Genomic DNA, 25,680 nt, shown 5'->3' on the forward strand with positions numbered 1-25,680 from the left:
ACTGGATAGTATCCTGGACGCAGCATCTTCAGCTGTTTCATCAGTGATCTTTCTTTGATTATAAAAAAGGTCAGAAGTGGGGAAGTATGCTGATGATTGCACATGTTTGAACTACACAAAGCTCTGTTACTCAAGCAGTAAGCACTCATACAGTGACACCTGGACAACATTCAGAATCAGACTGATAAGTAGCCAGTGACATTCAAGTCACAACAAGTGCAAGGTAATAAACATCTCAAACAAGAAAGAATCAAACAGTTTTCCCTTGACGCTTAGGGATATTGTCATGGATGAAGTATGACAATGTCATGATCACCATTTACAAGACAAGTCAGGAATGTGATGGAATATTATCGAAATGCCTGGATGGATGCAGCTCCAACAACACAAACTCAAAGCATAGTCACCTGATCACACCCCCATCCAGTATCTTAAACATTCACTCCGGGCACAAACAGTGGACTGTGGCAACAAGGGTACTATATACAAGATGCATTGTGACAACTTACTACTGTTTCTTCAAAGACACTTTCCAAGCTCATGACTTTACCTGGAAGGACAAGGGCAGCAGATAGGTTAGATGCATGAGAGCACCTCTGCTTGCAAGCCTCTTCCCTCTAAGCCAATATCATCCTGACTGCAAACTGTATTGGCAGTTGCTGCATCAACATTGTGGAACTCCCTTTCATTTTCATTGAACTACAGCAGTTCAAGTACACAGCTCACCAACCTCTTCTCAAGGGCAATTAGGGATAAGCAACAAATGCTGGCCTTGCTGGCAGCTCCAACATCCATGAAAGAATTAAAACACTCACTTATCATCCCATATCTAGTCAACAAAATATTCTACCTCCCATACATTTGTAGAGATATAGTCAGAGTCATACAGGTATAACACCGTAGTTACATTCCAGCAAAATTTCACTTAACAGAAAATCGCTTAACATAAAAGTGGATTTGGGACAGACCACCAAAAAAACCCACTCATAATTGCTCAAAAATCACCCAAAAGCTTAAAAGAAAACTATAGCACAGCCTGAATGAAGGTTTAAAACATATTTATTAAAGAAATAAAAGTAAATTTACACATTACATTGTATCTGCATTAACAATATTTTTTTCCAGACTGTCATCATCACCACCTCCTTCAGGTGCAGTTGTGGTTGCACAAGTGGATGGTTGATTGTCTTCTGACTGTTTCTTGGGCGTTGGTTTAGATTGTGTGATATGCAGGTACAAGAACACAAAGAATATTCTTGTCTCAGAGGACGAGCAATGAACATTCATGAGTTTAACTTCTGAGATGAAGCTGCTCAATGTATAGTACTGTACCTCTCATACTCTGACAGCAGCCAATATCAGCCATGCGCAAAATGGCATGTGCGAAATGATCGCAGCTGGAATTGCACTATTGCAAATAGAAGTAAGTGTTCTCGAAAATACCGTTCCCTAATTCTTCAATGACATTAAAGCTAAATTGTGCTGCTGAAACACACCTTACACAAGAACCACCTGTACAGCACAAAAAAACAGTCACTTCAGTCCAACTCGTCCACGCCAATCACACATCCCAATCTGACTTAGTCCTGTTTGCCAGCATTTGGCCCATATCCCTGTAAAGCCTTCCTATTCAGATATGCCTTTTAAATATTGTAATTGTCCCCACCACAACCACTTCCTCTGGCCATGATGTGGGACAGCTGGTGTTAGACTGGGGTGGACAAAGTTAAAAATCACACAACACCAGGTTATAGTCCAACAGGTTTATTTGGAAGCACTAGCTTTTTGAATGCTGCTCCTTCGTCAGGTAACTATGGAGCAGGACTTTAAGACACAATTTATAGCAAAAGATTAATGTCATGCAACTGAAACAATATATTGAACACCAATCTAGGTTTGTTATGTCTTTCATCTTTTTGAATGGGTTGTAGGTTTGGGTTCATTAATATGTAAATCTCATAACTTCTTTTATCTGGAGAATGTGACTTAACTTATTTAGCTTTATTAAAAAAAAGGTGTGACCGTTAATGTATTGTCTGAGCTGTGATGTCTTTTTTTACACAACCTTAAGTTAACTTGAGAATGTGACTTAAAAAGAAGTTCTAGGATTTACATATTAATGAACTGAAACCTGCAGCTCATTCTAAAAGATAAAAGACTTAACAGCAATCTTGGTTTGTTCAATATATCACACCAATTCCATGACACTGTAATAATTTGCTATAAATTCTGTGTCTTATGGTCCTACTCCACAGATACGTGAAGGAGTAGCACTCCAAAAGCTAGTGCTTCCAAATAAACTATAATCTGGTGTTGTGATTTTTAATTTCCTCTGGCAGCACATTTCACACACACCACCATCTGTGTGAAAACATACACCTCATGTCTTTTTTAAATCTTTCGCCTCTCACCTCAAACCTATGCCGTCTAGTTTTGGATTCCCCCACCTAAGACAAAAACCTTGGCTATTCACCCTATCCATGCTGTTGTGATTTTATAAACCCGTATAAGCTGACACCTCAGCCTACGGCACTCAAGGGAAAAGAAAAGGCTCGGGGGCTTTTGCCCGAAATGTCGATTTTACTGCTCCTCGGACGCTACCTGAACTGCTGTGCTTTTCCAGCACCACTAATCCAGAATCGGCCTATTCAGCCTCTCTCTATAACTGGAACCCTCCAACATCCTTGTACATCCTTTCTTCACCCTCTTAAGTTTAACATCCTTATTACAGAAGGGCGACCAGAATTGTACATAGTATTCTAAAAGTGCCCTCACCAATTATGTGGAGTGCTTCCCCTACCTTGATAGCCACCTCTCTCCAAAAGTAACCTTTGATAAGGAGATGCAATGCAGGGTCAGTTTGCCAGTTCAACATTCTGCAAATTACATTAGTAAGTGCATACCAAGAATTATCTCTGCAAGTCAATTTAAATTCTCGTACCTAGAGTGGTTGTCATCACCACACTCCTTTACTGCAATGAGACCCTGACCATCTATCAACAACTCATAACAGCACATGAGAAACTCCATTACCAGTGCCTCTACTAGTTCCCCTGCATTCAACAAGCCTATTATACAACAAATGCTGCTGTTGTTCTTACAGTTTTCTCAAAGTTTCAGGCAAACTTCCTGTAAAATTAACTTTGGATGATACGCTCAAATGGCAAAATTGGCTCCTGCCAGGTCCTCCTCTCTCAATTCTCAAATGGTCAATGACTCAGGGACGACAAAACAAACACCTCAAAGGTACACTAAAGTTCTTTGTGAAGCATAGTGCATTGACCTTAATAGATGGGAGTTGATTATCATCAATTACATAGAATGATGACAACTAATGTATCATGCTCCATCACACACTGAGCACCCATATCTTAATTATGAGGCAGAGCAATCTCGAGAGCTTTGAGTTCATGTTAAAAGAAATGTAGGTTAAGACTTTATACCAATTCCATGTTTATACAAAGTCTACAAAATATCGGAAAAAAATTAGATCTGCTCCATCATTCTGATACTGGGATCAACAGCAGACATCCTCAAATTGAAGAATAGCTAATGACATAAGGACTGTGTTACTCTTTTATATCACTGAAAGTAGCACTTTCCTAGTTGACCATTCTTACATTTGATATTTTCTGATCTTATTCCATAATTACTGTAAACTGAATCTTGTTGTGGTCACGGACAGGTGGATTATTTCCTACTGTAACTCACTTCAATTTCTCTACTTTCATTTCAATGACCAGATCCAAATTTACATCCTTCTTTGTAGGAAGAGAAATGTATCTTTAGAGAAGTGAATAGAGGCCTTTCTTTAATCACAAGTTGAAAATCTCTAAGAGACTAAAGGAGGGAAATAAATTCATAATAAAACTGTCTTTGCAAAGAACTAACCTAAAAATACGCAAATGTCTCTTCATTCAGATCCTCAAGTGAGAAAGATAACTAATTTGTTGTCTCCTCCAAAAATAGTTAGAAGGCAAAGGGGAAAAGATCCAACACATGCCATAAGGTGCAAGAATACGTCAATGGTGTGACTTATTGATCCATGGAAAAGTGAAAGAAAAAAACCTACAAAAGCTGTAAGCATGAAAAGAGGAAAGTCTTGTGAAATGTTCCTGTTGAAGTGTAATACATGAAACTTTAAAGAAAATCTTAATATAAGCTGATTTCTGTATTACATTTTTGAAACGACTTGTGAGATTTATATACTTTAACAAGAAGTTAAAGTAATCATTTTTTTTTCCTCAGTCATATTAAAGTTCTACTTTTGTTACTTAGAAAACAATAGGAGGCCATTCAACCTATTGTATTGTCTCTTTGAGAGAATTAGTCCCACCACACTTATTTTTTATCTGTGCACATGCAAGTTTTTCATATCTATGACTCAATAACTGCAGAAGCTGGAAATCTGAAACAAATAAAAACAGAAATTGCTGGAAAAACTCAGCTGGTCTGGCAGCATTTGTGGAAAGAAAACATAGTTAACATTAAGTCATTCGACTCTTCTTCAGAAGACTGTCTTCCAAACTGAAGTCCATTTTGTCGCTAAAGATATTTTTCATTAACTTCCATCCAATAATATTCTCATACTGCTTCTATATCCAATGAGGATTACATAAATGCATTTTTAAGAATGGAACAGAAAACATATAACAGTACAGCACAGTACAGACCCTTCAGCCCTCAATGTTTATAGAGATGTACAGCACTGAAACAGACCCTTCGGTCCAATTCGTCCATGCTGACCAGATATCCCAACCTAACCTAGTCTCACTTACCCGGTCCATATCCCTCCAAACCCTTCCTATTCATATACCCCTCAAGATGTCTTTAAATGTTGCAAGTGTACCAGCCTCCACCACTTCCTCTGGCAGCTCATTCCATACACGCACCACCCTCTGCGTGATAATGTTACCCCCTAGGTCTCTTTTATATATTTCCCCTCTCACCCTAAACCTATGGTCTCTAGTTCTAGACTCCCACACCCCAGGGAAAAAAAACTTTGTCTATTTACCCTATCCGTGCCCCTCATAATTTTGTAAATCTCTATAAGGTCACCCCTCAGCCTCCGATGCTCCAGGGAAAACAGCCAGAAGCTATTCAACCTCTCCCTATAGCTCAAATCCTCCAACCCTGGCAACATCCTTGTAAATTTTTTCTGAACCCTTTCAAGTTCACAACCTCTTTCCGAAAGGAAGGAAGCCAGAATTGCACGCAATATTCCAAAAGTGGCCTAACCAATGTCCTGTACAGTCGCAACATGACCTCCCAACTCCTGTACTCAATCCTCTCACCAACAAAGGAAAGCATACCAAACACCTTCTTCACTATCCTATCTACCTGCAAATCTACTTTCAAAGAACTATGAATCTGCACTCCAAGGTCTCATTGTTCAGCAACACTCCCTAGGACCTTACCATTAAATGTATAAGTCTTGCTCTGATTTGCTTTCCCAAAATGCAACACTGCGCATTTATCTAAAACTCCATCTGCCACTCCTCAGCCCATTGGCCCATCTGATCAAGATCCTGTTGTAATCTGAGGTAACCTTCTTCACTGTCCACTACACCTCCAATTTTGGTGTCATCTGCAAACTTACTAACTATATCTCTATGCTCGCATCCAAATCATTTATATAAATGACGAAAAGTAGTGGATCCAGCACCGATCCTTGTGGCACTCCACTGGTCATAGTCCTCCAGTCTGAAAAACAACTCTCCACCAACACCCTGTCTTCTACCTTTGAGCCAGTTCGGTATCCAAATGGCTAGTTCTCCCTGTATTCCATGAGATCTAACCTTGCTAACCAGTCTCCCATAGGGAACCTTGTTGAACATCTTACTGAAGTCCAGACAGGTCATGCCCACCACTCTGCCCTCATCAATCCTCTTTGTTACTTCTTCAAAGTACTCAATTACGTTTGTGAGACATGATTTCCCATTCGGATGCTGCCTGACCTGCTGTGCTTTTCCAGCACCACTCTAATCTTGATTCTGATCTCCAGGATCTGCAGTCACATGTTGACTATCCCTAATCAGTCCTTGCCTTTCCAAATATGTGTAAATCCTGTCCCTTAGGATTCCCTCCAACAACATGCCCACCATCGACGTCAGGCTCACTGGTCTATAATTCCCTGGCTTTTCCTTACCACCTTTCAGAAACAGTGGCATCACATTAGCCAACCTCCAGTCTTCTGGCACCTCACCTGTGACTATTGACAATACAAATATCTCAGCAAGGAGCCCAATAATCACTTCCCTAGCTTTCCACAGAGTTCTAGGGTACACCCGAGCAGGTCCTCGGGATTTATCCACCTTTATGCGTTTCAAGTCATCCAGCACTTCCTCCTCTATAATATGAAAATTTTTCAAGAGGTCACCATCGATTTCCCTTCATTCTATATCTTCCGTGTCCTTCTCCACAGTAAACACTGATGCAAAATACTTGTTTAGTTTCTCCCCCATCTCCTGCGGCTCCACACAAAGGCCACCTTGCTGATCTTTCAGGGGCCCTATCCTCTCCTTAGTTACCCTTTTGTCCTTAATGTATTTGTAAAAACCCTTTGGATTATCCTTAACTCTACTTGCCAAAGTTATCTCATGTCCCCTTTTTACCCTCCTGATTTCTCTCTTAAGTATACTCCTACTGCCTTTATATTCTAAGGATTCACTTGATCTATCCTAACTATACCTGACATATGCTTCCTTCTTTTTCTTCACCAAACCCTCAATTTCTTTAGTCATCCAGCATTCCCTATACCTACCAGCCTTTCCTTTCACACTGACAGGAATATGCTGTCTCTGGACTCTCGTTATCCCATTTTCCAGCTGTCCCTTTACCTGCCCCCAATCAGCTTTTGAATGTTCTTGCCTAATATCGTTAAAATTAGCCTTTCTCCAATTTAGAACTTTTCGATCTGGTCTATCCTTTTTCATCACTATTTTAAAACTAATAGAATTATGGTCGCTGGTCCCAAAGTGCTCCCCAACTGACACCTCAGTCACCTGCCCTGCCTTATTTCCCAAGAGTAGGTCAAGTTTTACACCTTCTCTAGTAGGTACATCCACATACTGAATCAGAACATGTTCTTGTACACACTTAAATTTCTCTCCATCTAAACACTTAACACTATGGCAGTCCCAGTCTATGGTTGGAAAATTAAATTCCCCTACCATAATCTCCCTATTACTCTTACAGACAACTGAAATCTCCTCACATTTGTTTCTCAATTTCCTGCTGACTATTAGGGGTCTATAATACAATCCCAATCAGGTGATCATCCCTTTCTTATTTCTCAGTTCCACCCAAATAACTTCCCTGGATGTATTCCCAGGAATATCCTCCCCACATACAGCTTTAACTCTATCCCTTATGAAAAAGGCCACTCCCCCTCCTCTCTTGCCTCCCTTTCTATCCTTTCTGTAGCATTTGTTTCCTGGAACATTAAGTTGCCTATCCTGTCCATCCCTGAGCCACATTTCTGTAATTGCTATGATATCCCATCCCATGTTCCTAACCATGCTCTAAGTTCATCTGCCTTCTCTGTTAGGCCTCTTGCATTGAAACAAATTGTATCTTGTTCTCTGCTTTGTCCCTGCCTGCCCTGACTGCTTGACTTGCTTTTCTCAGCTGTACCCAGTCTGAGATTGATCTTTTTCTCACTATCAGCCTTGGTCCCACACCCCACCCCATCCTTAGTAATTTAAATCCTCCTGAGCAGCTCTAGCAAATCTTCCTGCCAGGATATTAGTCCCCTTCCAATTCACATGCAATCCGTCCTTCTTGTATAGGTCACTTCTACCCCAGAAGAGATTCCAATGATCCAAAAACGTGAATCCTTCTCCCATACACCAACTCCTCAGCCATGCATCAATCTGCTCTATCCTCCTATTACTACCCTCACTAGCTCATAGCACCGGGAGTAATCCAGATATTACTACCCTCGAGGACCTCCTTTTTAAATTCCTGACTAAATCTCTATATTCCTGTCAGAATCATATCCCTTTTCCCTTCCTATGTCATTGGTTCCAATGTGTAGAATGACCTCCTCTGGTCCCTCTCCCATTGAGAATATTCTGCACCCTCTCGGAGACATCCTTGATCCTGACACAAGGGAGGCAACACACCATTGTCATATTTCACTGCTGGCTACAGAAATGATTGTCTGTGCCTCTGACTAGAGAGACCCCTAACACAATTGATCACCCCTCATTACCTTACAGCCTGTCTTGATTCCAGAAACTTGACTGTTCCTGCTATATTCCCCTGAGAATCCATCACCCCCTACATTTTCCAAAACAGCATTCTTATTTGAAATGGGGATAGCCACAATAGATTCCTGCAATACCTGCCTAACGATCTTACCTTTTCTGGATTTGACCCATCTATGTGACTGTATATGCAGCTTTTCTCCCTTCCTATAAATTCCAACCACCACACCCAGTTGCTCTTGGAAATTCCTCATTGCCTCTAACTGTTGCTCCAACCGATCCATTCTATCTGATAAGATTTGCAACCAATGTCATTTATTGCAGATATAATCTTCAGTAACACATAAACTCTCCCTAAACTCCTACATCCTACAAGAAGAGCATATCACTCTACTAAAGGGCATTTTTGCTTCTTCCAGATGCAGAAAATGTTATGGCAGTCTTTTATCTTACTCAAGATCTTGTTGTTGTTTTTAAAGTGTGTTGTGTGTATTTAAGGTTCAAAATTAATTATTAACTTAGTATAGGTAGTTAATAGCTTTGCTTTTTCATCATGACAGAGGAAAAATTGGATATCATGGTTTTCTTATGGTGACTCATTATTGCACAAATCTTACTGATTGTACAAAAACCAAGGGAGATCGGATGCTTCACAGCTTTGAGTTTCCGTCAAAGAAGGAAATTAAGGTAGGAACTGATACAGAACTTTGATTGAAGTACAATGATAAAGGCCAGTATTTTGCAATCAGCAGCAAATGATTAGCAATGGCCGTTCTTTACAGTTATACGCAGACGTTCAATGGGATTTTGCATTAGAGCAAATGATAGACTTAAAGAGCCAAAAACTCCCCCAATTCACGACTGAACACTAGAAAGCTGTTTAAATGAGCAAGCAATTGTGCACCTCCTCAATATATCAGGTTGAAAAATTGTCAGTAAGCAGAGTCTGAATCAGAAACTGACAATTACAATATTGAACTTAATGTTAAATCAGGTACACAAAGAAAAATGAATGAAAATTGGATTGAGAAAAAATGACAAACAAAAGCAAAACATTTGATTTAACGTTTTTTTTTCCATTTTCAATGAAACCTGACAACTAAATTACTTGTCTCTTTTTCACTGGGGAGGAGTTCTAAAAAAGTGCCAACGATGTAACAGTTCATCCTCTGTTCCTTGTTTAAAGACAAGGAGATTCGGTACTGAAGCCACTTATAGAAAACAATACAACAGAGGACTAGGCCCTTTAGCCCACCAAACCTGCACCAATTCCAATCCTCTTTTAGACCCGCTGCTTACTGCCCACGCACAGTTTCTATCTCTCTTTTTGCCTTAAGGCGTGTGTATCAAGATTTACCTAAACGTTCCTAACATCCCTGCTCCCACCACCTCCACGGGCAGTGCATTCCAGGCATCCACCATCCTCTGTGTGAAAAACCTTTCCGTAAGCTTTCCCCCTCTCGCCTCGAACCTGTGCCCTCTTGTAGTAGTTTGGTGTTTGAGTTTTCTTCAGAACTGCGACATTATCGTTGATAGTGCCACACCCATTCCTATTATTTCATCGTTATTTCTGAATTTCACTAACAATTTGTCCGTATTTTTAAAAACAATATGCGGTTGACTTTTCATTAAAATATATACATCGTAAACAAATTAAAACTGTTGAAATCCGCAGGTCAGCTTCCATAAGGATAACATTCAGCTTAACCTTTGGCGAGAAGCATGAACGAGTCGATCCTCTTATTCATCCAACTTTTGCACGTTTAATTTTGACGATGCCTTGGTTAGATTTGGTCACACCACAGCACCTCGTGATACGTCCTGTCATCTCTGTGGCATGTGCTGTATGTTTTTCCCTATGCCCCTTGGCTGCTTTGGGAGGAGACAACAAATTAGGTCTCCGTAATTTTTTTTTTCTGGATGATCTGAATGAGGAGGCGGTAGAGCGTTTCTGGTTGAGTTTTTAGCGAGAGTTTAGTTGTCAGGAGTTTTTGTCCCTCCCCCCTTCTCCTTTCTGTTTCCAGGAGATTTTCAGCTTGTGATGAAACAAAGCATCCAGCCCAGGTCGTTCATATCTGATTGAAATCAAACAAACAACCAAAAGAATTTGACATCGATATTAGAAGAGCACTACGACAACATACATATTTGCAAATTTTCTCGATTATTCCCGAAACTGTCGAGGCCAAAGCAACGAGGCGAAGTTATTGGTTTGTGGTTTAATTATAAAAAAAATAATCCGATGGATTATGAAGGATCCCAAGGAGCTGGGTAGAGTCAGGTTTGCTGAGGAGAGTCGCTGCTTTGTACTGAGTGGGAGCGGCGGGTGCCGCGCGGACAGTGGCGGTTGCCAGGGCAGCGCCGGCTTGGCGTTCGCATTCCAGAATCGGAGAGAAGCTCCTGATTGCGGTGACGTCTCTGCGGTTGCTCGAGCTACTTGAGGCCGCTCTCGGGCCTGCGGGTGGTGAGCGGGCGAGTACAGACGTTTTCAGGCGTCTCCCCTCCGAGGATTTTTCTTTTTTTATTATTATTATTATTAACTCGAGCAGCGCTGCCGCAGAGGGAGGCCAGAGTTGAGCCGAGGCCCTCTTATTTTACAGGCCCGCACCCGGGTGGGAGTCGGGACCATGGCGTCTTACGTGGATAACAACTTCAGACAGGCGGTCATGAAGAACCCGGCCGAAAGGACGCAACAGGTATGAGCAGTGGGTAAATAATCGCAAGAGTCGGTGCTTTCGTAGTGGGAATGTGGCCCACAACTGATGGGTGCCAGCGGCCCATCTTGCCCGCCTCTTGCTGGGTTGTTGTGATTTCTTTCTCCTACTGGTTGTATGTGCGATGAAAAATATCGGCCACCCCCCCCCCCCCTTCCAAAATATAGTCGATTATTTTCGTTGCTTTCTAGTTTTTCCTTGCGCATCTCTTTGTGATTTGATATTCACGCCAAGGAGAGATTTTCCTCAAAAAAAAAGGCTTTCTTTGCCCCAGTCGCTGTGGTCCGTTTGCACGGCGTTGAGGGAAATTCTGCAGCGTTCTCTCACTTCTCGAAAAATATGTTGTTTTTATTTCATACTTCTTTTGTTATCCTGTTCAACTACGATTTATGACGTTGAGTTGTATCATTTCCCCAAATTTCTAATGGCAGATTGAGGGAGTTTGGGATTGGGTGTCAGCGCCCGCATCACATTTAAAAATATGCACCTGTGTTTCTTTTTGTCTGCAATTTATATTAATTTATTTAGTGTGATTTGATTTATTTTGAATGGCGACTTTGGATGACCTAAGTTTACATATCTTGTCCGCAGATTTTCTTAGGAGAAGCTCAAGTATGTTTTAAAAAATGTAACACGTTGTTGCTACTTTTTAAAGCTGGATGTGTTTCGTTTGAAAAGAATGATCGGAGAATATAGTGACATTTATTCGTGATTTGTTATGTAGAATCGTGTTTAATAACGAATGTTTTTCTCAGGCAACTCTAATTTTGCCAGCAGAAAGATCATCTTCTGTCCCTATCATCCTTTCCTTATTCGTAACTTTAATTAAGAGTGAAATTGCTTTCAAATCTTATGTTCCGATGGTGAGAGGAGTGGTCACAGTTGTATGCATCATTATGAATTTATCCACAAATGACAAAGGGAATAAGTTGCAAACATTTTTAAAATGATGGGTGAGAATTTGGAAGCAGAGTAATTATGGCATGTCTAGTTACTTATGATATTGTAATTGTATGCAATGCAAGATAACAATAATGAAGCTTAATGGAATAAACTTTTACTAAACTGCAGATATTTTTCTATTTTGATGCTTTTACTATGAGAGTTTGATATGAATCAAAGTCACGTAGGCATTTGTAGTCTGAGGTCTAGGCATGGGCAGTCATTTGACAGGAAAAATATTTATAATTCGGATTTCACTGACCTAGTGTCAGACATGATTTGTAGTGAAGTCTTCAATTTTACACACACTTGTATTTAATGTGCAATGCTTGTGACCTTTGAGACAAATGTCGTAAAAAAATTGAGAACCAATTTTATAATGTCGTTAGAGTGCACAGCTTGGCTATCCGTGAAGTTTAGATCAGAGTGGTGCTGGAAAAGCACAGCAGGTCAGGCAGCATCCGAGGAGCAGGAAAATCGACGTTTCGGGCAAAAGCCCTTTATCTGTGAAGTTTTGTTAATTATGTATGTATAAAAGAAAATTGCAGTTTGTGAAGGGATGCTAGACAAATTCACATGTTTGGCAGTTGTTATAAGGAGTATCTTAAAATCCCTTTTTCATGAATTGTGCTTGGCTAAAAATTATTTATTCAATAAATAATGTCAGTGAATGTTTGCATGATTGTCACTGCATGAGCTATCATTTTAGTGTAAATGTATTTCATTCAAAGAAATTTCACTTCATTATCATAATATTCTGGTCAGACTCAGCGTGATTTGCAGCCAGATTTGAATGGTGTTAGGATATTTGAGGGACAGCAAATGCAAAAATATTTTAAAAGGGTGACTATGTGGTGTTAATTACTGAAAATCTATTGTCACATGACATGAAATTAGGTAAATTTGGCCTCAATCTTTTACTTTGTCTTCACTAAAAATGTTAAATTCTTGTGAATTATGCAGGATTAATTTATGATGTAGTTGTATTCTAGCAGATATTATCTGAATCTTTCTCTACAGTACCAGTAGAGTAACAGAGTCATAGAGATGTACAGCACGGAAACAGACCCTTGGGTCCAACACGTCCATGCCAACCAGATATCCCGACCCAATCTAGTCCCACTTGCCAGCACCCGGCCCATATTCCTCCAAATCCTTCCTATTCATATACACTTCCAGATGTCTTTTAAATGTTGGAATCATACTAGCCTTCACCGCTTCCTCTGGCAGCTAATTCCATACATTTACCACCCTTTGCGTGAAAAAGTTGCCCCTTGGGTCTCTTTTATATCTTGCCCTTCTCACCTTAAACCTATGCCCTCTAGTTCTGGACTCTTGTCCCCTCCAGCCCAGGGAAGAGAGTTTGTCTATTTATCCTATCATGCATCCTCATGATTTTATAAACCTCTATAAGGTCACCCCTCAGCCTCCGACACTCCAGGGAAAACAGCCCGAGCCTATTCACCCTCTCCCTATAGCTGAAATCCTCCAACCCTGGCAACATCCTTGTAAATCTTCTCTGAACCCTTTCAAGTTTCACAACATCTTTCTGATAGGAAAGACACCAGAATTGCACCCAGTATTCCAACAGTGGTACAACCAATGTCCTGTACAGCCGCAACATGACCTCCCAACACCTGTACGCAATACTGTGACCAATGAAGGAAAGCATACCAAACGCCATCTTCACTATCCTATCTACCTACGACGTCAGTTTCAAGGAGCTATGAACCTGCACTCCAAGGTCTCTTTGTTCAGCAAACTCCCTAGGAGTATAAGTCCTATTAAGATTGCTTTTCCAAAATGCGGCACCTCGCATTTATTTAAATTAAGCTCCATGTAAGTTACTTTTATTTAAACTGAGGCATTCTAAACTACTTGCACACTTCTTAATACTTGATATCTGACCATACTTCCTGCAACCTTTCATGATAAGTTCCAATGTTTATGGTGAAAACTGCCTATGTGATCTTGATATACTGCAATAAGTTTCCCCTGCCAGCTTCTAGTTTTTCTTGAGTTGTCACTGTGCAATAACCTGAATGTTCCTGTACAGAATGCTCACAACTTGCCCTTTTTAAATTATTCTGGATGTGCGATTCTGTAAAAGCATTTGAAGATTACGCGAAGCAAATTGCCTTCCACAAATGGAACTGATTCAGTTGTATATTTCCTTGTTCCTCAGCCTATACTGAGAGGAAATCTCATTGTTTCAATGGGCATCTTTTCTGGTGTTTCCCAAATTATTGTGTTTTTCTTTTCAATATACATCGTATAAAAGTGAATTATTACGTAAAAAGTAAGGCCAGGAAGTATGGTTTCATGTCAGCTACTGAATTATGTCTGTTCATCCTGGTTCACTTACCTTCAATCATTTGAAGAGGTGACAAGTAGGTTAGACCGGGGAAACCCAGTGGATGTGGTCTACCTAGACTTCCAAAAGGCCTTTGATAAGGTGCCACACGGGAGGCTGCTGAGCAAGGTGAGGGCCCATGGTGTTTGAGGTGAGCTACTGGTATGGATTGAGGATTGGCTGTCTGACAGAAGGCAGAGAGTTGGGATAAAAGGTTCTTTTTCGGAATGGTAGCCGGTGACAAGCGGTGGGCCGCAGCTGTTCACGTTATATATTAATGATCTGGATGAAGGGACTGGGGGCATTCTAGCGAAGTTTGCCGATGATACAAAGTTAGGTGGACAGGCAGGTAGTACTGAGGAAGTGGGGAGGCTGCAGAAGGATCTAGACAGTTTGGAAGAGTGGTCCAGGAAATGGCTGATGGAATTCAATGTGAGCAAATGCGAGGTCTTGCACTTTGGAAAAAAGAATAAAAACATGGACTACTTTCTAAACGGTGAAAAAATTCGTAAAGCCAAAGTACAGAGGGATCTGGGAGTGCTAGTTGAGGATTCTCTAAAGGTAAACATGCAGGTTGAATCCGTGATTAAGAAAGAGAATGCAATGTTGTCATTTATCTCAAGAGGGTTGGAATATAAAAGCTCCGTTGTGCTACTGAGACTTTATAAAGCTCTGGTTAGGCCCAGTTTGGAGTACTGTGTCCAGTTTTGGTCCCCACACCTCAGGAAGGACATACTGGCACTGGAGCGTGTCCAGCGGAGATTCACACGGATGATCCCTGGAATGGTAGGTCTAACATATGAGGAACGGCTGAGGATCCTGGGATTGTATTCATTGGAGTTTAGAAGATTAAGGGGAGATCTAATAGAAACTTACAAGATAATACATGGCTTGGAGAGGGTGGACGCTAGGAAATAGTTTCTGTTAGGCGAGGAGACTAGGACCCGTGGACACAGCCTTAGAATTAGAGGGGGTAAATTCAGAACAGAAATGCGGAGACATTTCTTCAGCCAGAGAGTGGTGGGCCTGTGGAATTCATTGCTGCAGGGTGCAGTGGAGGCTGGGATGCTAAATGTCTTCAAGACAGAGATTGATAAATTCTGAATGTCACAAGGAATTAAGGGCTACGGGGAGAATGCGGGTAAGTGGAGTTGAAATGCCCATCAGCCATGATTGAATGGCGGAGCAGACTCGATCGGCCGAATGGCCTTACTTCCGCTCCTATGTCTTATGGTCTTATTTTGTTCTTTATCTGGCCGATTCTTAATCTTGATTATCTAAGTAAAATGCCACAGGAGATGACTGATCATCGAATATTAGACTTAAATGTAATAATAGACAAGTATTTTGATAATCTGCTCTTTTTACTCATGCATTTGACACAGTCTAATTTTTTTAGATTTTCATTTGTGATCTAAAAGCTATCACAGCCTTCTCAAATCTAAATGCAAAATATAATAGTGAATACATTTAGAAAATATTGATATTTGAGTGGGCATTTTGCTTGATCATATTTGTGCATAATTTGTAATCAAGAAACAATGACTAGGCAAATAATGTTCAATCATTATTTTCTTAATTTGAAGCTTGCAGAAATAGTTTCAAATAAGAGTATTCTGCATCTTGTATAGAGCAACCTTTTATATGCTTGTTGTGCAAACTGCAGAACAATGCCCTCTTCAAGACTGTTCATGTTATGATATCATAGTGATATTTTGCAAGGAATGCTTTTCAATTAGCTTTTTAGTGAGCTGCTTTGTTATTATTCCCATTGTATAGACGTCTGTTAACGTTGTTATGTTAACAAAAATATTGTTAGGCTTGGCATATTCGATGAATTGTGAAATTTGTTAGATATAAAGTCTAATTTACTTGAGGTATGACTGATTCACTATACCAATCTGATATCCTGAGCGCATACCTAAATCAATGCTTTTCTACTATACTGTTAATATTTGGCTAATCCATTTCCTGTTTTGATTGAAATAGAATGCATGTAATTTATGTTGCCTTGTGACATGGGTTTAAAAATAAACATTTGTATGCCTGTGCTGCTTCCCATTATCATTCTCTTGGGTTTTATTTTATTTTTAAACACATTTTATCTTCTGATAATATCTGAAGGACAAATGTTTCCCTAAGATACATTTTGAAACAGAATGTTGACTATTTTCCAACAATGATAGCTTGGATGAATTAGAATTTTGAATAAACCAATTAGATTATGCTAATAGAGGGAAGAAAACAATCATGAAGTGTTTGTCAAATTAAAACATAGGCAGGAGACATTTTATTCCAAAAAGTGCTGATATTTTGGTCACTGATGTTTTGATTTGTGAGTTGACACAACCGTTTCCAGCTATTTATACACAATTTTATTGGGAAGTAAGAGCTGTAAAACATTATTTTGGCAAAATGCTTCTATTTGGTGTTGTTTGTTTCTTTCTTTCTCAATTCCAGTTGAGAGTCCAATGGTTCAATATTGTGAGTACTAGTTATAAAGAATAAGTAGTACTGTCAGTTGTCTGGTTAGTTCATTGAATGGAAAATAACCTTAAGTTGTTTTAAGGGAAACCTATCGCTAGTGTGTTTATACAACTAGGCATTCAACACCTTATGAAATTCTTGATGTTTAAAGGCTTCATAACCAATGTGGAAGTATGATTGCATGGTACTATTGTGTCAGGATGTATCCTATTTACCAAAGCTTACAGCTCACATACAAGTTGAAGATAGACAGTACTCAGTGTTCTGCCTGTTTTTGGGTGCAGTTGTAGTTTAACCATGCTGAAGTTTCCTTCTTGGCTCGTGAGCCTTTTCACTGTTAGTGCAATTATGTGAACTGTATGTATTAACTTGTGGATTTAGAAGAATTTCTTTAGCTGTTATAAAAAGACAGCATGCTCTAATTAGAGAGTTGGATTTTTAATCTGTTATCACTGTTGACTAGGCTACTGCAGCTTTTTTGATTTGGATATTATCGAATTGTCACAGGAGGTTGTCTCTGCTGTCAACTTCTATTACCAGGCATACGATTTTGGGTTGCCTTGACCTGAGAGGGTGCAGAAAAGATTTACAAAGATGTTGCTGGGACTGGAGGGTTTGAGTTATAGGAAGAGGCTTAATAGGCTGGACCTTTCTCCCCTAGAGTGTTGGAGGCTAAAGGTGATCTTTATACAAGTTTGTAAAGTCATGAGGGGCATGAATAAAATAATAGCTAAGGATGGGTGAAGTCCAAAACTAAAGAGCATAGATGTGAGGTGAGAGAGGAAAGATTTAAACAGACTTGAGGGATAACCTTTTCATGCAGTGTGGCGTGTGTATGAAACAAGCTGCCAGAAGAAGTTGTAGAGGTGGGTACAATTATAACATTTTAAGAAGGCATCTGGATGGGTATATGAATAGGAAGGGTTAAGAGGGCTATGGGCTAAATGCTGGCAAATAGGTCTAGGTCAGAATGGGGTGTCTGGTCGGGACAGATGAGTTGGATGGAAGGGTCTGTTTCCATGCTGTATGACTCTGTGACTCCATTTCGTTCTCAAGGACCGTGATCGCTAATTGGATTTAAGCATTAGCAACAGTTGAAACAGTTACTAGGTGGTTGTGGGCATGAATAGCTCTTCATAAGCAACATAAATCACATAGTGCATACGTTTACAATGTTGTTCTGTCAAAGCATGGACTTATTAAACCTCTTTTTATACAGAACATCAACAGTTACTTCTATATTGTTCAGTTTTGAATTTATTGAAATTATTATTGTTTTCATCCATTATATCATTTACCTGCAATGTGTTGATATTTTGTAGATGTATTTTGATTTCTATCACAAAAACATGATCTTGTCACCCAAATTAAACTTGACTATAATTAAGTAATTGTTATTTAAAACCTAATTAATTTTAACATTAGTAAAATTAATATATGCATCCTACCATAAAGTTGATTTAAATCATATTCTGCCTTTTGCGGAAAGGGAATACCTCATGCAATCCTGATGCAACAGTAATTTTCCCTTGAAGATGGATGTGTTGGGCTATTTTGTAATCTCAAAAGGTGCAGATCATTTAGGTTCAAAATTAAACTGGGTTACCTTTGTGTTGATTTTCGAAGATGTTACGCAAGGGTGTTTTTCTGCTGCATGCTGCAGGGATGGCACAGTGGCTCAGTGGTTAGCACTGCTACATCACGGCACCAGGGATCCAGGTTCGATTCCAGCCTCGGGTGACTGTGCAAACTCAATACAGACATTCTCTCTGTATCTGCGTGGGTTTCCTCCAGGTGCTCCGGTTTCCTCCCACAATACAAAGATGTGTAGGTTAGGTGAATTTGCCATGCTAAATTGCCCATAGTATTAGGTGCATTAGTCAGAGGGAGATGGGTCTGAGTGGGTTACTCTTCGAAGGGTCGGTGTGGACTCATCTGGCCGAAGGGCCTGTTTCCACACTGTAGAGAATCTAATCTAATCAGAATAATTTAAACTAATCTAATCAAAATTTGCCAGCACTGTTGCAAGCTAATCGGAATGGGACTATTTGGCGCCGCCCTTTTGACACCGATCATTTGGCCCCGCGTTTTGGCTCTAAACTGTTTTGGCACTCATTACTTTGGCGCTGAGCTGTTTTGGTGCCAATACGTATTGATAACCATCGTGTGAAAATTTTGGTTTGTCTGTCTTGCTTAGAATGTTTTCAGCCATTTCTGGAATGGGCTCTACAAGAAAATAGAAAGAAAATTGTATTACAGCTTTCCAATGTGAAGACAGAAGGGCTTAACTATCATCAAGGCAGTAGATGACTATTAGCAATTGTTAAATGAGAAAATGATTAAAAAACGAGATTTGAATCTACAGTGGGTCATTACAGCTTTGACTATCAACTCTTGCTAGTTGAGAAAATTACATCGGGTCGTTAGTCATCCTCTCTTCTTTAACCAAACAAGACTTTTTTTATTCTGAATTGGCGCCAAAACAGCTCAGCGCCAAAGTAATGAGCGCCAAAACAGTTTAGAGCCAAAACGGTGGGGCCAAATGATCGGTGCCAAAACGTACCTGACCCCAAGCTAATTGCCCCAGTCTGCTGATTTCGAATAATTTTTCACAACGTCCTGCCAGCTTTGGCTTTTAAGATTAATAGAGCAATGCCTCTCAAACTTTCCTTAACTGTAACTCCATGTTAATGGTTGAAAATTACTGGACCCAGTTAGAATGGGGTTGGAGAATTGTCAGGCAAGAAAGCTGTCAGAGCACGATGGAGTTTTTGGGCTGAAAACAACATGCTGGAGATCAGTGGGTCAGGCAGAATCCACGGAGAGAGTGCAAGCTAATGTTTCAAGTCTAGATGACTCTCCATCAGAGCTGATGAGTCATTTAGACTCAAAAGATTAGCTTGCTCGGTCTCCCAAGGATGCTGCCTGACCTGCTGTGATCTCCAGCATTTGTTTTCAGTATAGATTCCAGCATCCGCAGTAATTTGTTCCTACATGGAATATTTGGATCTGCCAGCAAATGTGGCTGGTTGGGAGAGCTGTCAGAGTAAGAGAGGGGCAGCTGTTTTTCATGCATTCATAAAATCATAGAATCGCAACAGTTTGTAAACAGGTCATTTGGTCCACCGAGTCCACACCAGCCTTACAAAGTGTACTCCATCCTCGTAACACTGCATTTCCTGTGGCTAAACCATCTCGTCTGCACATCTCCAGACACTATTGGCAATTTAGCATGGCTAGTCCACCTGCATATCTTTGGACTGTGGGATGAAACTGGAGGAAACTCCACACACACAGTTCCCTGAAGTTGGAATAAAACCTGGGTTTCTGGTGCTCTGAGGCAACAGTGTTAACCACTGAACCACCATGCAGCCCATTCACTGGGCTGTTCTCTTGGGACATGTTGCTTGAATCATGCATAGGAATAAAAGCATAGCAAAAGACCATGAATGCAATCTCAGGACTGTGCGTCCAGAACATCCATTCCACTGTTCATTTTATTTCAGATTCCTGAATCCCGATTGCTCGTCCATGGGGTCATGACTCACGGTTTAGGATTCATTTAATAGAGACAGAAAAAATTTGATCTGACAAAATTAAAAAGATGGTCACATTTTAAGATGGGTGTTGCCCGAAACGTTGATTCTCCTGCTCTTTGGATGCTGCCTGACCTGCGCTTTTCCAGCAACACATTTTCATGTCTGCTTTCAAGGCCAAGTATACTGTTGATCTTTTATAATGTTTTATTCACTCTGGATATTTGTTAGCTTCTTTTTCAGTGCTGATATGATTGGGGGATCTGCAACTAGATTGTGCGCCTCCATATTGTGTTTTCTTTCAATGTACTATATTCCATGGGCAAGTATTGGAATATATAACAATAGATCCCACATGATGACTGACAAGGTGCATATGCAGCTGCTGGAGTTTTACTTTGAAGAGGGTTCAGCTGTTTGGTACTTCTGGCCATCCTCTCAGAAGATAGTGCATCATTCCTGATGATGGCAGATGATAACCAGGCTCAGTGCTATGTGCAATATCTATAGAATTTGGAACAGTTTAAGGTTAAATATTTTAAGGAATGTAGAAAGGCCAAATTAACTGGCAACACTAAATTTTAGATCGATGGTTCAACATTGCTTGTGACAAAGTCCTGTACTAAATTTTCTCACTTGTAGCTTTTTCTTGTTTTTCATGGATACCCCATCAATCACATATAATGTTCAGTGCAAAGTTTTATTAAACTTTAAATTGTTATAAAACAACATAGATACAGTTATTGTGATATTTAGGTTAGCATAAAGTTGTGCCTCTTGTGCAAATGTTCATTCAGTATTCAGCATCTCAAGACTACTGTTGGTGTTTGCACAGCAAAACGACATTGGTGAGAAGGATAATCTCTTCTACCCTGGGAAATGGCTCTGTGTGACTTGGACCACATTCAGGCATACTAGCTTCAGATTATTATCATCCATTTCTCCTTCTGTCCCACTGTTTTATCCATCATGTTGAACAGGAGCTGTTTCAGAGAGAAACTCCCTTCATTAATGGATGGTATGCTGAAGGAAAAATTTTCAAAAGAACTATTTTGGGGTTCAACAAAACCATACTCTGCTATCACTTGCAATATTAAGAGAAATACAAATTTTAAAGATTAATATATGTTTGTTGGTAGTGATACCTGTTTTGCATAGTACATAGCAATGATGGGTTGATGGAGTAAACTAGTGGGTAATGAAGGGATAGCAATTCCATCCAAGGCACATGATTATTAACTTCCTGAGGTTTGAATGGTGCAACCTTGAATAGTGAAAATCAAGCCATGAAAGACTGAGAAGAATTTAAAACAATTACAATCACTCAATAGTAATTGGAACACAAATGAAACTTAAGGCTGTCAAATCCACTGGACCTGATGGCTTGCATCTTAAAAGAAAAGAGACAGTCCAGAGGAAGTGAACATATTGACTGCATTCTTTAAAACTTCCTTATATTCTGGAAAGTTTCCAGTGACTAGAAACTGCAAATGTAACACCTCCTTCAGGAAAAGAGTGAGGCAGAAACCTGGAAACTATGGAATTGTTAACCTGCCAGCTGTCCTTGGAAAATGCTAGAATCATTGTTACAGGTTGTAGCATATATTATGTACATATATTTGTACATAATTATGATTTTTTTTCAATGTGGGAAAACTTGAAGCTGTTCACTTTGACAGAAAGAATAGCAAAGCAAAATATTATTTAAACAGAGAGGCTGCAGATTGTTGCAATACAGAGGAATCCGAGTACCCCTGAATATGAATCACAGAAAGTTGTTATGCAACAACAGCAAATAACTGGGAAGACAAATGGAATGTTTGCCTTTATTGCAAGTGGGATGGTATTTTAGAAGTAAGAAAGTCTTGATACAGCTGCTGCATAGGGCATTAGTGAGACCATACCCAAAGTACTGTGTACAGTTTTAATAACCTTTTATAATAGAGGGACATAGTTGTTTGCAATTCAAACAATGCTTGCTAGGCTGGTTCTTGGGATGAAGGATTTGTCGAATGAAAGAAGGTTGAACAGGTTGGTGATTATTTTTCAGAGTTTAGAATAAGGAGAGGTGATCTTATTGTGATATAGAAGATTCTGAGGGGGCTTGACCGGCTAAATGCTGAGATGATGTATCTTAATGGGAAATTTGGAGCTGGACAGCATAGTTTAAAAATAAGGGATCCCCAGTTAAGGCAGCAGAATTTTTCTTTGAGGGTAATTAGGTTTTGCAATTCTCTTCACCAATAAGCAGTGGATGCTGGGTCATTGATTATTTTCAATGAGGCTGATTTTGGACTTTATTGCCAAGGAAATTGGAGTCATTGGAGAACTGGCAGAAAAGTGGAACTAAGGCTACAATTAGATAAGCTATGATTTTATTGAAGAAGAGTTGGTTTGAGGGGTTGAATGGATTTCTCCTGTTTCCTATCTTCTTAAGTGTCTGAATAACTCAGTCGGAAAATATTGGATATTTTTAACATGTTCATCAGTGATTTTATTTCCTGCCAGCTACCTGATGCCTGCTGCATCAACATTGATTATCTTTCTAAATGTAGCAGGACCTGTACATATGATTTGAAGAAAATTATTCTGGGTGTTAACTCTATCTATAGCCATATTGTCAACTAGTTTAATTAAATCCTCATTCCCCAAGAATTTAATTGTAACATGTTTACATCAAAAAAGCTGTGTATGTTCTGGTAATTTCGCAACTCAAGTGTTTTTAAAAAGATGTGTTAAGATCTGTTCATTGTGTTTGGGGAAAAAAGACATTATTTTGGTTTTTAAAATGCTGAAGAGGATAAGTAATGTTGACAGACAAATAAGGAAATGCTTCAAACTACGACTGTTTGACTTATCCTTACTAGCATTCTATATACCTAAAGAAAGTGGATGAGTACTAGTTGATCCAATCTTTTTTGAAAATAAGCTTGGCAGATATATGTTGAAGTATTTAAAATTCTGAGCAACAGCATTATTAGTTTGGGAATATGTGATAATGCTGACTGGATATAAAAAGTGCAAAATTAATTTATTCTCCATTGCTTATTTTCTTCCATCTTAATGGCATAAAGTAAAATGCCCTGGATAATTAAAAATCTTTGAGGTAGTGCAATAAATTGCACTTTCGAAAGTGCAGGATCAATTTTCCAAATGTCTTCTCTTGTCATGCCATCCTTTTATTATGCCTAGGATACAACTTTGTCACTGCAGATTTTTACTGTGTCTCTTTTAAGTGAAGCAATTATATTCACCAGCATGAGATTAACAGTCTCACAGTTGAAAGATGTCTGTGCAATGACAGCTTTCACAGTGCGATAACTGAGTAGATATACATCTGCAGATGTTATAAGAATTCTAATTACAAACCAAGAAATGGAAATAAATCATGGAGTTGGAGAGCTGTACAGTATGGAAACAGACCCTTCAGTCCAACTTGTCCATGCCGACCAAAAATCCTAAATTAATCTAGAGCCATGTGCCAGCATTAGGCCCATATCCCTCCAAACCCTTCCTATTCATATACCCATCCAGCCACCTTTTTTAAATGTTATAATTGTACCTGCCTCCCCCACTTCCTCTGGCAGGTCATTTCATACATGCACCACTCTCTACGTGGAAAGCGTTGCCCTTTCGGTGTCTTTTCAATGTTTCCCCTCTCATCTTAAACCTAAGCCCTCTAGTTCTGGATTCCCTCACATTGGGGAAAAGACCGCTGGCTATTCACCTTATCCATCCCCCAAATGATTACATAAGCGTCTCCAAGGTCACCCCTCTATTTTCAATGCTGGAAGGAAACTAGCCTCAGCCTATTCAGCCTCTCCCTATAGCTCAAACCCTCCATCCCTGGTGACATCCTTGTAGATCTTTTCTGAACCATTTTCAAATTTCACAACATCCTTCCTATGGCAGGGAGACCAGAATTGAATGCAGTATCCCAAAAATGGCCTCATGACGCAGCTGCAACATTACCTTCCCAACTCCTATACACTGACCAATAAAGGCAAGCATGCTAAATGCCTTCTTCACTATCCTGTCTACTTGGGACTCCAATTTCAAGGAGCTATGAATCTGCACTCCAAGGTCTTTGCTCAGCGACACTCCCCAGGACGCTACCATTAAGTGTATAGGTCCGGCTCTGATTTACCTTTTCAAAATGCAGCACCTCAGCATCCAAATCATTTATAATAAATGACAAAAAGCAGTGGGCTCAGCACCGATCCTTGTGCCACACCTCTGGTCACAGGCCTCCAGTCTGAAAATCAACCCTCCACTACCACCCTCTGTCTCCTACCTTCAAGCCAGTTCTGTATCCAAATGGCTTGTATTCCCTCTGTTCCACATGATTGAACTTTGCTAACCAGTCTACCATGCAGACTTGTCGAACGCCTTACTGAAGTCCACATAACTCGCATCCACCACTCTGTTTTCATCAATCCTTTTTTGTTACTTTTTCAAAAAAACTCAATCAAGTTAGTGAGACACACTTTCCCGTCACAAAGCCATGTTGACCATCACTAATCCGTACTTGATTTTCCAAATACATGTAAACACTATCTCTCACGCTACCCACCAACAACTTGCCCATCACTGATGTTTAGCTCACCGGTCTATAGTTCCCTGACTTTTCATTACAGCGTCTCTTAAATAGTGGCACTACGTTAGCCAACCTCCAGTCATCTGGCACCTCAGCTGTGCCTATTGATGATACAAATATCTCATCAAGGGGTCCAGCAATCACTTCCCTTACAGATGGATATTCTTTTGAAATATAACCAGTTCATAATCAGGCACTGTGATTTCAAACCATTAAACTGTATTCATATAACATACTGAACTATTGGAGAGAGAAAGTCGAAATGTGGGTACCAAAATCACTGAGTTAGAGTTGTTAAATTGTCATGACAATAATAATGTTTTAGAAACATAAATGTAATAATTGTAAAAATGTATGAAAACAATTGCAATTAAGTATTGGCTTGTATTCTGAACTAAAGGACATCAATCAGTAAGTTTGGAACAAATATTTTATATATCAAGTTTACAGATTAAATTTTAATACTGAACAGAAAAACCTGGAAGATTTTATTAGAAAATAAAATTCTATAACCTGTGACACATTTACTAGTTCAGTTGGGTTTTTATATACATTTCCAACACATTGACATTGAAAGGTTGGTGGCATGCACAGACAGAAATTTACTAAGGCAGTAGTGTATGTATATTTTCATGTAGAAATTTCCTTTTAGGCTGTAAATAATCACCAGGCTCCTCAACAAAAGCAAGTTCTGTTCTGAAAACCATGGTTTATGTTCTTTAACTCTCTTTAATATACTCAGTAATGTTTTCTATATGTATTCTGTAGAACAGATGGCATATATTTTTATACTAAACCTAGAAGATGCAAAACTCCACTCATTATTTTGGCTGTACTGTGG

The 25,680-nt window shown here is 39.6% G+C and overlaps 1 protein-coding gene across 9 annotated transcripts in view; it reads left to right on the forward strand.

Moving 5' to 3' along the window:
- Positions 1-9,836: 9,836 nt before the first annotated feature.
- rapgef2b (Rap guanine nucleotide exchange factor 2b) overlaps positions 9,837-25,680 on the forward strand; it is a 400,973-nt gene continuing 385,129 nt past the window's right edge. For 3 of the 9 annotated variants that reach the window (XM_087980145.1, XM_043674011.2, XM_087980147.1), the window contains exon 1: positions 9,843-10,906. In XM_087980145.1, the coding sequence (XP_087836271.1) occupies positions 10,838-10,906 (69 nt within the window). In that variant the 5' untranslated portion in view covers positions 9,843-10,837. Of the gene's footprint in view, positions 10,907-25,680 lie in introns of all 9 variants that reach the window. The other 6 variants (XM_043674017.2, XM_087980149.1, XM_043674010.2 and 3 more) reach the window with 5 other exon arrangements.

This window comes from Chiloscyllium plagiosum, unplaced genomic scaffold (assembly GCF_037043375.1).
Source record: "Chiloscyllium plagiosum isolate Xiang-an unplaced genomic scaffold, Cpla_swu_hap1 HiC_scaffold_36, whole genome shotgun sequence".
NCBI lineage: Eukaryota > Metazoa > Chordata > Chondrichthyes > Orectolobiformes > Hemiscylliidae > Chiloscyllium > Chiloscyllium plagiosum.